Source organism: Lycorma delicatula, chromosome 4 (genome assembly GCF_047948215.1).
Source record: "Lycorma delicatula isolate Av1 chromosome 4, ASM4794821v1, whole genome shotgun sequence".
Lineage (NCBI taxonomy): Eukaryota > Metazoa > Arthropoda > Insecta > Hemiptera > Fulgoridae > Lycorma > Lycorma delicatula.
In genome coordinates, this window is record NC_134458.1 from 4,981,752 (window position 1) to 4,996,125 (window position 14,374).

Sequence of the window (14,374 nt, forward strand, 5' to 3'; positions counted from 1 at the left end):
CATTTGCTGAGCCGCAGTGTCCTTGTTTAACATAGGCATGTGTCTGCCAAGGCGTTTTGTCACTATCTGGAATGCGCGACCCCAGGGGTCGGCATCCAGTTCGCGACATAGTTCCAGCCATTTCCTTTTTTTAGTCTGTTTTATTAGAAAGTTCAGTTTTTCCTTGCCGCCCTGTATTCCTCGATGGCCAAATTACTCTCTTCCTTCGTACCCGCACGAGCACGCATTCTCTGCGCCTTTCTTCTACATCTCTGCATGAGGTTCCTCCGGTCCTCTATTTCGCGAGTCCACCAGTATACCGGGTGGTACTTGTCTGTTCTATGTGGAACTCTGGCGATTTCTTCGATTATTATCTCCTGAACATGTCTGGATTAATCTGCGCCTGTTCTGTAATTCTGCGTGCAGATCTTCTAACCACCAGTTGAATCTGCCTATTTGTTAGTCTGGGGGTGATGTTCTGCCGTATCGTCCCTGTGTGATGATCACTGATTACAACTGAGACCGCCAGGTGGTCACTGCCGGTCTCTTCGCTCAGTACGGTAAATGCAGTCAGATCTGGGTCCATTCTTCGATCTATTATAGCCAAATCTAATATCGATTCGTGCCCTCTAGCTTTGAATGTGGGCATACCATCATTAATGCATACTGCGCCGGTGATTGCTAGAAATTCTTCAAGAATCCCTCCCCTAGCGTTGGAGGAGGCTGCACCTGCCGCCGTCGTTCTACAATTGAAATCCCCGAGAATAAGTACTCTTTTGTGAGACTGCATGACTATGCGTTGAAGCTGGAATATCTTGTCTTGGAACGATCCCAATGGAATGTTTGGCCTTATATAAACGCCAATTATAACTATTTCGTTTAGTTCAACTGCTACCAAACCCTCCGCTCTACGGTAAAGGCCATATTCCCTGTTCCTTGCTACTCTTCTAATGGCCACATCTCCATTCGTATCAGAGACCCATTGTGGTCTGGCTGCTGAATAAACGTGCGGATCAGTGGCCACTATGAAGTCATAATTGCCTCTAGTGGCAATTTCTTCTAGTAAGTCATTCGATAAGATACTCCTGTGGTTGTTTATTAGTAACGTTCTAATCATGTGACTTAGTACAAACAGCACTGCCCGTTCTGTGAGCCAGACTTCTGCAGTCGAGGCACTTTGAGGCCTCGCGACAATCCCTTATTACGTGACCTGGTTCACCGCAATTATAACATAAGTTTGTTCTATCGGGTCCTTTACAGAGCCTGCTACCATGGCCCGTTCTCCAGCATCTATAACATCTTTCATTTTCTGTTCGGATGTATGTCCTACAGTTGACCCAGCCGACCCTTAGTCTCGAGGCCACCAATTTGGTTGCGCCTCTATAGGTAGTGTTTACTGTCGCGTTCCTGGTGTCGCCGTATGCGCCTCGGAGTGAAGTCACCTGAAAGCTTTCGTCTGCTCCCAGTACTCTCTCAACTGCCTCCTTCACTTCTTGCTCGGTTGTATAGCATACTAAATCTTTAAAATGGACCACCGTCCTACGATCCCCTCTGGTTCTGACGTCCACTTGCAGGTCCGATACACGGTCTCTCAGCATTGAAGTAAATTTCCCCGCCTTCTGGGTGCCCTTAATCCTAGTTCTTGATTCCTCCCCTTTCTTATTGAAAGTACTTCTCCTGCCTCGTCCACACTGACCTTGTCCTTCACGGTCTTTAATAAATCAGCATATGATTTGCCGAACGCTTTAACTACAACTGTTTAGCTATCGGTCACCGGCGGGGTGCCCCTCCTCGCCGACGCCGATCTAGATCTAGCGCGAGCCTGGTCTCCCAAATTGGGCAAGACCATTCTAGGTAGTGTTTTGCCTTTGCGCATCAGGTGAATTACGACTTTCTTGATTATCGTACTCGCCGTCCCCGGGGGGAATGACGAACACTGAGGATTCAGACTTACCCGCAACCCTCCTCAGCGCTTTGATTACATGGGATTCCATCATTCTTTCTCCATTTTCTGAATTATACAGTACTGTATATTTAGTTCCTCTTGTAGTTATTTTATTGTCTTCCATGATAGTAGAGTCTTGCAGCACCAATGCACCAGGACTTACTCCAAAGTATTCACTGTTTGATCTTTGGTTAGTCAGATCAACAAAGTGACAGCTGTCGTCACCCATCTTAAGAGCATTAACCTGGGTCAATCTATTCATGACCCAGGTGGACCGTCTTGTCGGTAGCCTGTCCAGTAATTGCTCATCCGTCAAGTCTACATTTAATATGTCGGACATCTCATCTCTGTATTGCCTATCAGTCTGTGTCCCCTGTTCAGTTGTTTCCAATGTCTCTTCATTAATCCGTTGCAGTTCCTTATATATTTCTGTTAATTCTCGCTCATGGGCTTTGATCGCCGTGGTGCTTGACTTTCCCAAATTCTGGCGTAGCTGGATTAAGGCGTGCCGCAGCTTATAAGTCACCTCCTTGAATGTAAGAGGGGCCTCTTCCTCTTCTGACGAGCCAACCCTCACTCGTTTCGCCCCTCTAGCATCAGCAGGTTTCCGGTTTTTCTTCTTCTTACACTAACAGACCCGATAGTACTAGTTTCCATCCCTTCAGTCTCGGTAATAGCCGGTATCCCTTCAATAACGGTAATAGCCAACACGAAGGAGAAATATATCACGGTTAGTAAATAAATTACTGAAAAGCTGTCGATACGATTTCTGGACTCCTGCCGATTCATGGCTGAGAGTTTGAACACGCTTGTGAGAAACCTTCCTCTGAGATGTTCTATTACATTCGCAAATTCTTTGCTGAAGAAGATCTTCCATACGTAACAACTAAGGAGATATACCCCTATGAATATACTGCAGAATGGAGCACGTTCGATGAAATAACTCTTCCCCCTAAGGGAAGTTTTATAGCAAACTGATTAGAGAGCATGAATCTAATGATGAATATGAGAGAGCGCAAAAAATGTGGCGACAATTTAATATCAAAACTCTAAGCGAATACAGCGATCTCTACTTCAAATTCGATGTGTTTCTATTGACCGATGTGTTTGAGAATTTCAGAAGACTGTATATGAGAGAGTATGGGCTAGACTGCGCTTACTACTACACAGCTCCAGGATTTGCATTCGTCGCCATACTACTGAAGACTGAGATTGAACTCGAGCTTATTACCGATTATATGATATGTACATGTTTCTTGAGAAGGGTATACGAGGTGGTATAACTTCATGTGTGAAAAAACACACTGTAGTGAATAATCCATATGTAGAAGGTTATTTATCTAGCTAGATGATGAACCACTTTTTAAATTTTTTTTATAGATTCCCTCACAATGTTACAATTGATTAGCTTGGTAATGGCATATTATTTTTATTTGAAAATTTATTACTTGCGCGAAATAGTTGAGAAAATTAATAAAAAACTTACGGACATTATATATCATCCTAAATACCAGTAGTTTATTGAAACATCACTTGTTGCTTTAATATATATAGGTGGATAATAATATGAAGCTTCGTAATAATAAAATTGTCGGTGAAGAATTAGCGGAGTGGTTATTAGATTTTCATCATGACAGTATGGATTATTTTCGTTCAGAATTTAGCTTTGAATATTCATTCTTTCGAGATGAAGAACGATTTAATTTTCAGCAGCATGTAAAGCCTGATATTAAGTATGTAATTGAATCGTTTGTTGATTATGTATTACGTGATTTTGTTTTGTGGATGGAATACATTTAAAAATAAAGTTTCATAGTAATTTGGATCGTATCAATGTAATAGATAAATTTATGATTATGAAATATATGATAAACAACAGATACACAATGATTTGTCAAAACTTCCTCATATTTATCCAATACATAGAGTTGATCTAAGTTTATCAACTTGTTGCGAGTCGTGTTTTAATTAAAAGTTTAAGTATTTTCCATATTAGAGACGTATGATGAAGGAAATACAACAGAAAACAAAGTTTCCCATTGCAAATGCAACATTGGGATGCGGTACATCCAAACGAAGTAAACATGGTCCTTTGCTACCAAACACTATAAGATGCATCGTATGCGGTCCCTCAAACTACGGTAAGACGAACATAGTTTTTAATCTTTTAATTCATGAAAACGGATTACGCTTTAAAAATCTGTATATTTTTTCAAAATCTCTCCATCAACTGCAGTATAGAAAATTATCGTAACTGATGATGTTAAATCCAAATTTCGTTACTATGAATATTCTGAAAACGATCAGGTTCCACAACCGGAAGCGATTGAACCGCATTCGATAATGGTGTTTGAAGATGTAATTAAACAAAAATAAAGCAGTATCGGTGATTACTTTGCTAGAGGTCGACATAACAGAATCGATTGTTTTTGTTTAGCGGAAACGTATTCTAAAATACCAAAACAACTGATAAGAGACAATTGTAATTTTTTTAATTTTATTCAGATAAGACGGACTAAATTTACCACACATTAACAATGAACACGTAAACGTCGATATCTCGTTTGATGATTTTAAATCTTTATGCGAACGCGTTTGGAACAAGAGCCATTACGGTTTTCTAGTTATCGATAAAGAAAGAATCTGATAAATATAAAGAACGTTATAGAAATGTTATCAATAAATTTTTAATTGTTGATTGAACGCTGAACAACGCCGCGTATCGTGAATTTAACACTTTTTTTTAATAGAATCATCATGTTTGAGAAGGAGAAACAAATGGTTGAAATTGATAAATTGAATAAAGGTTTTAAACGTAAAAATGCTGCTTATGTTATGGGTTTGGCTGGAGAAGAAGCATTGTTTGCCAAGCGCTTCAAACTGATAATCGAACCCATCAAAGAAATTAGAAAAAAACTAGATAAACCGAAACCATTGCCGCCACCACCTCTATCGTAACCTCGCGATTTGAGCGATAGATTGTCAGCTCATAAAATTGATATTGTTAAAGTAGGTCATGATTTTACTAATAGAATGTCGGCTCAGTTAGAAAGACATCAAGATAGGTATGAACAAAAAAAGCGCGAACAACAAAGTTTGTTGGAGCAAGACTTACACCTTATAGACGATGAAGAAGAGGAAGAAGGTGATGAAACAGGACATTCGATGATATTATCTCAAAAAAACACATTACCATGAACAAACTCAAACCGCATATGAAGACGAAGAACCCCGTAAATTTACAAAGTATATAGATATTGTGCCAGACACTCCATTTACACAGTTTTCTGAGACGCAAGATACAATTACAAATGAAGAATATAAAGAAGTATAAAACCGTATTTAGATGTGTTAAGAACAGATCCAAGAGTATCAATGGATCATGTATATGGCGTAAAGTATGATAAAGACACAAATTCAAGCACATTGGTTGGCGCTAAGATTGAATTTATCGGCGATAAAATCTATTTGGAAGATTTAATCTATTCTGCCACACCAGGTCTTTTAAAGTTGTTAATTAAAATAAATCCAGACCTAAAAAATGTTCACACAGCAGATATGCAAACTTATGATGAAATGTTACAACATAGTGATGAACACAACAGATTATGGTGTAGTAAAAACAAATAAATCCTTTTAAATATAATGAAGTGATTATAAATCTTTTTCTCCAAAAAGAATCGATACATCAGTTTCACCATATAAAACGCCATCAACATCGTTTAACGGTAGCGGACTGCTGCATGCGCAGTTTAATTATAATCCAGTATATTTACGTTGAGATGATTCAAACGAATTGGTAGACGAATTAAATACACTTGTAAGTGAAAGGATGCTGGAAACAAGATCGTTTCAAATGAAATCATATCCATAATTAAAGAATTGAGAGATATTTAATTTATTGAATAGAGTATTTGCCTTAATATTATTATATATATATAGATCTGTCACGTAGAGGAATACATGGTAAAAAAGTGAAAGGTGTGAAAGAGGCCCTCCAGGAATCGGTTTTTCAATAACCGTTGATGGAAATTACGATATGAAAGATCATAGATTGTGTAATGTATCTGATCCGCGTGACGATGGTGACGCGTTGTATTTTAAACGAGCCAAAAGTATGTTTAGCGAATACACAAACAATCTAGGTTAACAGTTTGTCGGTTTGGAAAGACTGAATCAGACGAAAATCGACTGTGATGGAATAATTAAAAACTATATAGAGGATGAAAAACTAAAGGCGGCCGACGAAACTGTAAAGTTCATGAAAGATGCAATCGCACCGCTTAAAACAAAAATTTAAAAGTTTGTATATGATGAGTTAAATAGTCGCCTTACAGAAGATCTCTTGAAAGTTACCATCACGACGTATGTAGAAAATAAAATGCAAGAGATTAAATCTATTATCGCAAAAATGATTCGCGAAAACAAAATAACAAAATTAAAGATAATATCATTCATCAAAAGTAATATAAATGTCATCGGCCGAAATAATGTTTATAAAGTATTAGTTTTTCATTATTAACATTTTAATGTAGATATTTAAAAATGTCTGAAATAGAAGTTAAAATTAAGTAATTGAATAATTTTGTTGATTTTCCCAAATATGCTACCAAAAAAAAGTGCGGGCTTAGATTTATTTTCAGCAATTGATCGAGTTATAAGAGTCGGCGAAATAAAAGTCATTCCGACCGGTATCATTATATTGTTACCGAAAAATTTCGAAGTGCAAATAAGACCCATATCAGGATTGGCGGCTAAAGACGGCATTACAGTAGCCAATTCGCCGAGTACAATTGATGCCGATTATCGCGGCGAAATTAGTCATCCTTATTAATTTGGGCGATAAAGATTTTGTGGTACAAAGGGGTATGATAATCGCGTAAATGATAATATAAAAATGTGAACGTATATCGTGGAGTGAAAGTGAAGTACTCGATAACTCTGAACGTAATTATTATGGTTTTGGTTCAACCGGTTTAGTATAAAAAATCAGTTTCATCGATAACTTTATTGTAAAAATGTGTTGAAAAAATTACTTTATATGAAATATTTAGGTGTCCGAATTCGGACTACCAAAATTGACATACATTCCCGAATCATTAGCCCTGAAAATGTTGTCGTTAAAGATTGCTGTTTATTGTAAAAAAGTGGTGTAAAAATTACTTTTTCTCATCAGCCCGAATTCGGGCTGATGGAATGAATGATTATCGCGGCGAAATTAGTCATCCTTATTAATTTGGGCGATAAAGATTTTGTGGTACAAAGGAGTATGATAATCGCGTAAATGATAATATAAAAATGTGAACGTATTCACATTTTTATTCAGAAGAATCATTAACACTGAAAATATTGTTGGCAAAGATTGTTGTTTATAACCAATAATGTATTTGAATAAAAATAATTGTTTTATATGTAGATATGAAGAAGAAGGAGAATACGAAAAAATGACGTGGTATTATCGGTTCTATAGTCAACAAAGCTGTAGATTTATTACCGTTTGAGGCGCATATTCCGAGTTATAGTCATTGTTGTACAAATGTATTTATAATTAAAATAAAAATAAATGTATTTATTTCACTGAACAAAATCTCCAACGAGTACTTGAAAGTTCACAGACGACCACTCTTATTGCTTTTTTTGAGGTTTGTCAGTCCGATGACTTCGCTAAGACACTGTTGTATCCTGAAGTTTCTAGATACTATGCTTGTAATAATAACAAGTTTAGCAGAAGAAAGCACGGAACTTACATCGAAGGATTCCTGAATCAAAAAGGATGCTGCTGCGGGTAGAGTATATACAATTCATTGAAACCAAAGTGAATGCTTTCATCTGCGTATATTATTGCATAATGTTAAAGGACCTACATTTTTTGATTGCTTGAAAACTGTTGATGTTGTGCTACACCAATCATATAAAGCCGCTCGCCCTGCACTTAGGTATTGGAAAATGATCATCATTGGAAAGACACGCTTGCTGATGCTTCTATTTGTCAGTCTTCGCCTAAATTGAGAGAATTGTTTGCAATTATATTAGTTTTATGTCATCCTGCCCAACCGAACGTATTGTGGGAAATGTTCCAAAAAAGTTTTGTAAATATATTTTATATCAAATCCAACGTCAAACCAATGTTGAGATTGCAATTTCAGATGAAATATTGAATAGAGGTCTCATTGAGATTGAAAATATTGTCGTTACGTTAAATGAGAAATACTTATACGATTTCGGTTTACCAACACTAACACGTGATAATCAAGAAGCTATTAATGCTTATGATACAGTGTTAAGACTTTCTTTCGATGTCGATGAACAGAAAGAATTTGCATATTAATCTTCCTGAATTAGTTCCAGATCAATGTCAGGCGTTTGATGATATAAATGACAGTGTTGTTAGCAACAACCGAAATATTTTTTTCTTAGATGCTCCTGGAGGCACTAGGTAAACTTTTATAATCAATCTGCTTCTTGCTCAAATTCGCTCAACTAAAAACGTTGCAATTTGTATAGTATCATCAGGAACAGCTGCTACACTTATAAATAGTGGGAGAACTGCACATTGCACTTTTAATTTATCATTAAATGTTGCATGTGGGCAAAAATCTATTTGTTCTATTCGCAAAAATGTTTCACTTGGATAAGTTTTGCAAGATGCTAAACTTATTGTGTGGGATGAGTGCACAATGAGTCATCGAGCTCCTATTGAAACCATTGATCGAACCCTTCGAGATGTTAGATCATGCGGTAAATTAATGGGTGGTATAACTTTCGTGTTTGCTGGAGACTTTCGGCAAACATTGCCTGTCATCGCGAGAAGAACTAGGGCTGCTGTTGTTCAGGCATGCCTTAAATCCTTACTATTAACTTAAGGACTAATATAAGAGTCCATCTTCGGGGTGGCGATATAAACTTTTCCTTACAACTACTAAACACTGGAAATGGGTCTTCCTCACAACGATGGCTACATTTCTGTCAATGAAAGCCTTGGTACCGTTGTGTATACAATAGATGATCTCATTTCCAATCTTTATCCAGAAATTAGTAAGCTTTTACAAAAACCGTACGAGTGGCTTTGCAAAAGATTTATCATAACTCCTCGAAATATTTCTGTATTTGAAATTAATAATATGATTTTAGAATAAGTTGAAGGGTAAAGCAAGGAATATCGATCTATAGATTAATCAATACTAAAGGTGCAGTCCACTATCCTCCAGAATTTTTTAATTCTCTTAACCCTGCAGGTTTTCCAGCTCATAGTCTCAATCTTAAAATGGGAGTTCCGATTATTTTACGATGAAACCTTAACCCTCCAAGGTTATGTAACGGGATGAGGTTGCAGATCAAAACTATGCGAAATCACATCATTGGGGTTACTGTTCTGACAGGTCCAGCTGCAGGAGATCTTGCTTTTATACCCCGCATTCCAATGATCCCAACAGACTTGCCATTTCGATTCAAGAGACTGCAATTCTTTATAAAACTTTCGTTTTTTACAACAATCAATAAAGCACAAGGCCAGATATTCATGCACATTGGTATTGATTTACGATCGGACTGTTTTTCTCATGGACAATTATATGTTGGACTTTCCAGAACTGGTAATTTGGAAAGTCAATACATTCTGCTACCAGAAAATCAAAATGCTGCAAAAAATATCATATACCCTAAATTCGATCAATTTTATGCTTTTAGAAAATGGGTTGGCTACCTCATAATCTCGGGTGAAGCCGAGATGGGAGATGCTATAAATAAATAAATATATATATATATAAAATAGCATATCGTGAGTGATAATGCCCAGCAAAAACTACTTTAGATAAATTGCTGAAAATTTAATTGCTAAGCAATTATAAAAAAATTTCTTAGTATGCACTTTCTCCATACGGTGTAAGTGCATACTAAGAAAATCCACTTTGAAATTCCGAGTTTAATGGGTTAAAATGGAGTAATAATGAATTATTATTATTATTATTATTTTTTGTATTTCTCTGTAACAGTCCTAGGTATCAACTTAATTTTTGGTGTGTGTAATCTTAATATGAATATCTAAAAATTTATTTGTACATTTTTTTAAATTCAGAGATTAAAAGTGTTAAAATTGATTTTTTTAAACCCTGTAATTTTTTTAATTTCTTGGTAACAAATGAAGAAATAAACCTGATTTTTGGTGAGTGTAATCTTCATGTCAATAAATTAATTTCTAGATTTTTGATATTCGACCTTGAAAGGGGATGAAGAAAGATAAAAAAAATTTTGAACAATGATGGTAAATTTTCCCAATTCCGACTATAGTAAACTAGATATTCAGTAAATTTGGGCTTGCAAATATTTTTCACATAAATATTTAAAAACCATTTTAGGTTTTTTTTTAATTCCGATTTTTTAAGCGGTGAGAAGATATACAGCGCCGTGGCTCAACCAACACAGCCACCGCCAACGTGTAACGAGTGATTGTAAGTGTTACTGGCTGCACCTATCTCCGGTTACTTGACCAAAGAACATAAAATAAAATAATTGACTACTACGAGAAACGCATGAACACAGGTAACGCAATATAGCGCAGGCAAAGCTGGGATGGTGAGCTAGTATAAAATAACCTTAGGACAGACTTCCTCGTTTGGCGGCTTGACCTGAGCCATTGTTTAACCGCATGATCGTTTACCCTATGATAATAGTTACCTTATGATTGTATTTATCATTGGAGAAGCAATCAGATTCCCTTAACTCTACTCATGGTAACTGAACACGGCAATCCCATTGAAGAACTCTTACAATCGGCCTTGAGCTCAAGCCACAAACCCTTTTTGCTGTTAATGAGAGGTCAATTTTCCTGTGATCAAGAATATCAAAGCCGCTCTTCCGCAAGATATTTAGCCGCTTCCAAAAGAGAAGGGCAGTTACCAAAATATGGGGTGCAACCCAACTGGGCTATCGTTCCGTGAATATCAACCAAAAACGTCGTTGATGAAAATTTGGAAAGACTATCTTGCAGAGGTCATACTTCGTTATTTCCTGTCTTTTTCTGGGTTACAGAAAAGTTTCTATACTTTTTCTTTTCCATTTATTCAGAAATTGGGCTTTCACAAGTTTGTATATTTTTCAGCCTGAACAACTTTTCGTCATGCTGATCTATAGAGATTTTTTTAATTTTGTTGGCAGCAGTTACCAGCGCTATACTTCATAATAAACATAAAATGGCGGACGTAGACTGTCAGTCGTAGTAGATTTTTTGTTGTGAGTGATTATGTTTGTATTTCTGTAATTAGTATTTCCACCAGTCATGAACAGACAATTTAAAAGATAAATATGACATAAATCTATTTTTATAATGTTGTCTTTGTATATGCGTCTTCTTCCTGATAAGTTCACAGTTCTGGTGGTCTGTTTCTTCATTAAGGAGGCTGTTGTGTCTGGAAATGAAGGTAACCCTTGTGTTTATGTTTCGTTTAGGGTACGTGGTAGTTCGCATTGTTACTTTGAACGATTTTTTAGTGCAGATTGTTTTTGCTAGATCGTATCATATTACTTACATTTATATAAAGTCAGGTTAATAAATTGAAACATTATATTGTGGCGTCAGTATATTTTGTACTCTAAAAAGCTGAGTTTTTAATGAAATCCATTTTTACGATAATTGTAATTATAAGTTGAAGTTTTGTCTGAAGTATACAATTCCATTTCACTACGTGTCACAAGCTAGTATTTACAATTATTCTTATCTATGTACGGTCGCATTTCATTTCCATGAGTTGTCATTACACAATTCTCAAATGTTAAAATTTACTAATTCAGGGTTATTTGAACGAGACAAAAAAAAAACAAGTTTCTATTTTTGGTATGAATTGACACAGAATTGTGCTTATGACTTAATTTTTTCTTGTCATTTTATTCTGTTTAATTTTTTTTTTTAATATTTCACTATCAAAAATTGATTAGTGTGATGACCTGAACAATGATAAGTACAGTTAGTAGACAACTAACATTAGGGATCCAGGAACGAAGATGTCTACTAAGTTTGTGATAAAAGTAGATAAGGTAGTAAGAATTGTCCAGTCAGTAAGCCTATAATTTAGTTAATCGAATACAAAAAGAGGAATAAACTAAAAACTGATGTGTATATAATTTAATTTGTTAAGCATGTGTTGTAGTCTACAAAAGTACATTAGAATTTGCTGTTTTTTTTTAAACTGATGTATCAAAGTAGATATGACTGTTTTGAAAAAAGTAATAGTAGCTGATTAGTGCTTATAATATGTGAGCACAATATATTAGCTATTCTTAGCTAATGTAATCAGTAATTAATTAGTACTGGGTAAGATGATTCTGCTAACATCCTGTAATCTTTCAGAGTAGCATCCTGTAAATTGAAGTATCTGCAGCAAGGATGAATTGTCATTGGCTGAAGTCATATTATATCAACAAAATTAAAATTTACACACATTGCACTTTTAAAGAATGATGTTGACATTTATATTTTGAGGTTAATGACCAGTAGTTGATACTGCTTAAAATAATTGCTCTTGTAAATACAGTATGTAAGTGTGATGCATTAGTATATTAATAGTTTTTTCTTGTACAAACTAATAATTTTAAAATATCAACGTTTGTGAAGAAAAAATGAGATATTTCAAATCTTATTTACAACATCAATAGCTTTGTAATGAGCTTTTAAAAAGTTGGAAAATGAGAAAAATGGTGCATTTCCTCAGACCTATTCTTATTTAGATTCATACTGTACACTGCGAGTATTTCTGATTGTCTTTCAGTGCCCAAGAAATGCTACTCTAAATATTCTTCTTTGTCTGCTACTTTTTCTGTTGAACTAAGATATCTTTATATATTTGGTACTTGGCAAATGCTTAGATATTATATTGCATATATTGTATACTGTATTATGTGTATTATACCAGTAGTAAAGAAATGTACAGCTTGGTATCAAAAGAGCAGTTCTTGTACTGACAAAATTTTTGACCTGCTCATTGTTGCTGAACTTTGTGCCACGCAAAAACTGTGAGTGGATTAAACAAATAGTGTGAGATTGGAAATGTAAGGTAGATGTGACAACAATCCAACCAACTTTTGAATAGTTTCCCATGTCTTTTGAGCGGTAGGGGATGCGTGTTATGCATAAGAATTATGCCTTTCGAGAGAGAATCAGGAAGTTCCCTCCTTACTGCAAGTTTCACTTTTCTATTACATCACAATAGTACTTGGTGTTGATTGTATGTTTTTCATTCAAATAATCCCAATAAGTTGGCCCTTTTTAGTAGTCCAAAACACTGTTAGCATCACTTTACTGGCTGATGTGCAGTTTTTGAATTTTTCCTGGTGAGCAAACTCCTCTGGTGTTTCCATTCCATTCTCTGATGTTTGGATTCTGGCTAAAAATGATGAATTCAAATTATGCAATCTAAAAAAATTTAAATGTGAATTTGGGTGTCTTGGAGTCAGTTGTCTCAGAAACCACTTTGAACATGTTTAATTCAGGTTAATGTAGTAATTCAGCTTATAATAATGGAATGGGTGATGCTTATACTTCCGTTACAAATTTCAGCAGTTTTCCCAATTTTTATGCATTTGTTCTTGTGAATAAGGTATGGAATTTTGTGAAGCATCAGTCAAAACTTCCAAATTTTCCACAGAACACATATCAAGTGAAGCTGACATTTTAAACTAAACAATAAAGGTTATAATAACTGAAATTCTTTTCAAACAACTAATACACTCTATGTGAGGGATGCCAACTTAAATGTCAAACAGTTTCAGTTTATTCTTGAAATAGTTTTTCCAGTGTTGGTGTTTGTCTGTTTAATTATTGAACAACCCTTGTACATATATTTAATTCATACAAGAGATTACTATTAAAAATTAAAAACATGACTGCCGAAAAAAAAAACATTGCTGATAACATTTTTTTCTGGTTAGGTTCCATCGTGATTTTGTATTTTACTAGCAAATACCCCATTAAAATTTTGAAAACTGGAAGATTGGTTGTGAAGATATAACAACATTTATGAATAACCGTGATCTGTTAGATCGAGAGTGTACCTGATGCACGTAAAAATTAGTCCTCAACCTACTAACAAATACCCCATTTGAATTTTAAAACCGGATGATTGTTTGCAGCAATATAAGAGCACCCCATTGCACCTTCCAAAACAGCGCCCCAGAGACATCCAGTTTGTTACCAGTTGATAGTGATGGTTGGTTTAGCCTCGCATAAGGTGCTTGCATCACCTCACCAACTATAGCCTCACACACAGTCCCCACAAGAAGCACATTATTAAACAGAAACATTTAATTTTATTTTATTTAATGTAAATTTAATTCTGTTATTCTTGTAATAGTATTCAATCAGTTCATTCAATTCAAACCCAGCTCACACAGTGATACAGGTTCACAGTTCATTAATTCAATTCATTAAAGTTGGTGCTTCAACCGGCAAATTTCCACTAC

At 35.5% G+C, this 14,374-nt stretch overlaps 2 protein-coding genes across 5 annotated transcripts in view; one reads left to right on the forward strand and one right to left on the reverse strand.

The window, feature by feature from the left end:
- Positions 1-349: 349 nt before the first annotated feature.
- Positions 350-1,096, reverse strand: LOC142323594 (uncharacterized). Its single transcript, XM_075363428.1, has one exon. It carries the CDS (start codon positions 1,094-1,096, stop codon positions 350-352), a length of 747 nt encoding a protein of 248 aa, XP_075219543.1.
- Positions 1,097-11,114: 10,018 nt separating this feature from the next.
- Positions 11,115-14,374, forward strand: part of fra (neogenin protein frazzled) — a 223,663-nt gene continuing 220,403 nt past the window's right edge. For all 4 annotated transcript variants that reach the window (XM_075362193.1, XM_075362192.1, XM_075362195.1 and 1 more), the window contains exon 1: positions 11,115-11,340. In XM_075362193.1, the coding sequence (XP_075218308.1) occupies positions 11,247-11,340 (94 nt within the window). In that variant the 5' untranslated portion in view covers positions 11,115-11,246. The remainder of the gene's footprint in view (positions 11,341-14,374) is intronic.

Excerpts from the sequence above, each read along its gene's own strand:
- LOC142323594 (XM_075363428.1), bottom strand. The coding sequence starts at position 1,096 with ATGATTAGAACGTTACTAATAAACAACCACAGGAGTATCTTATCGAAT.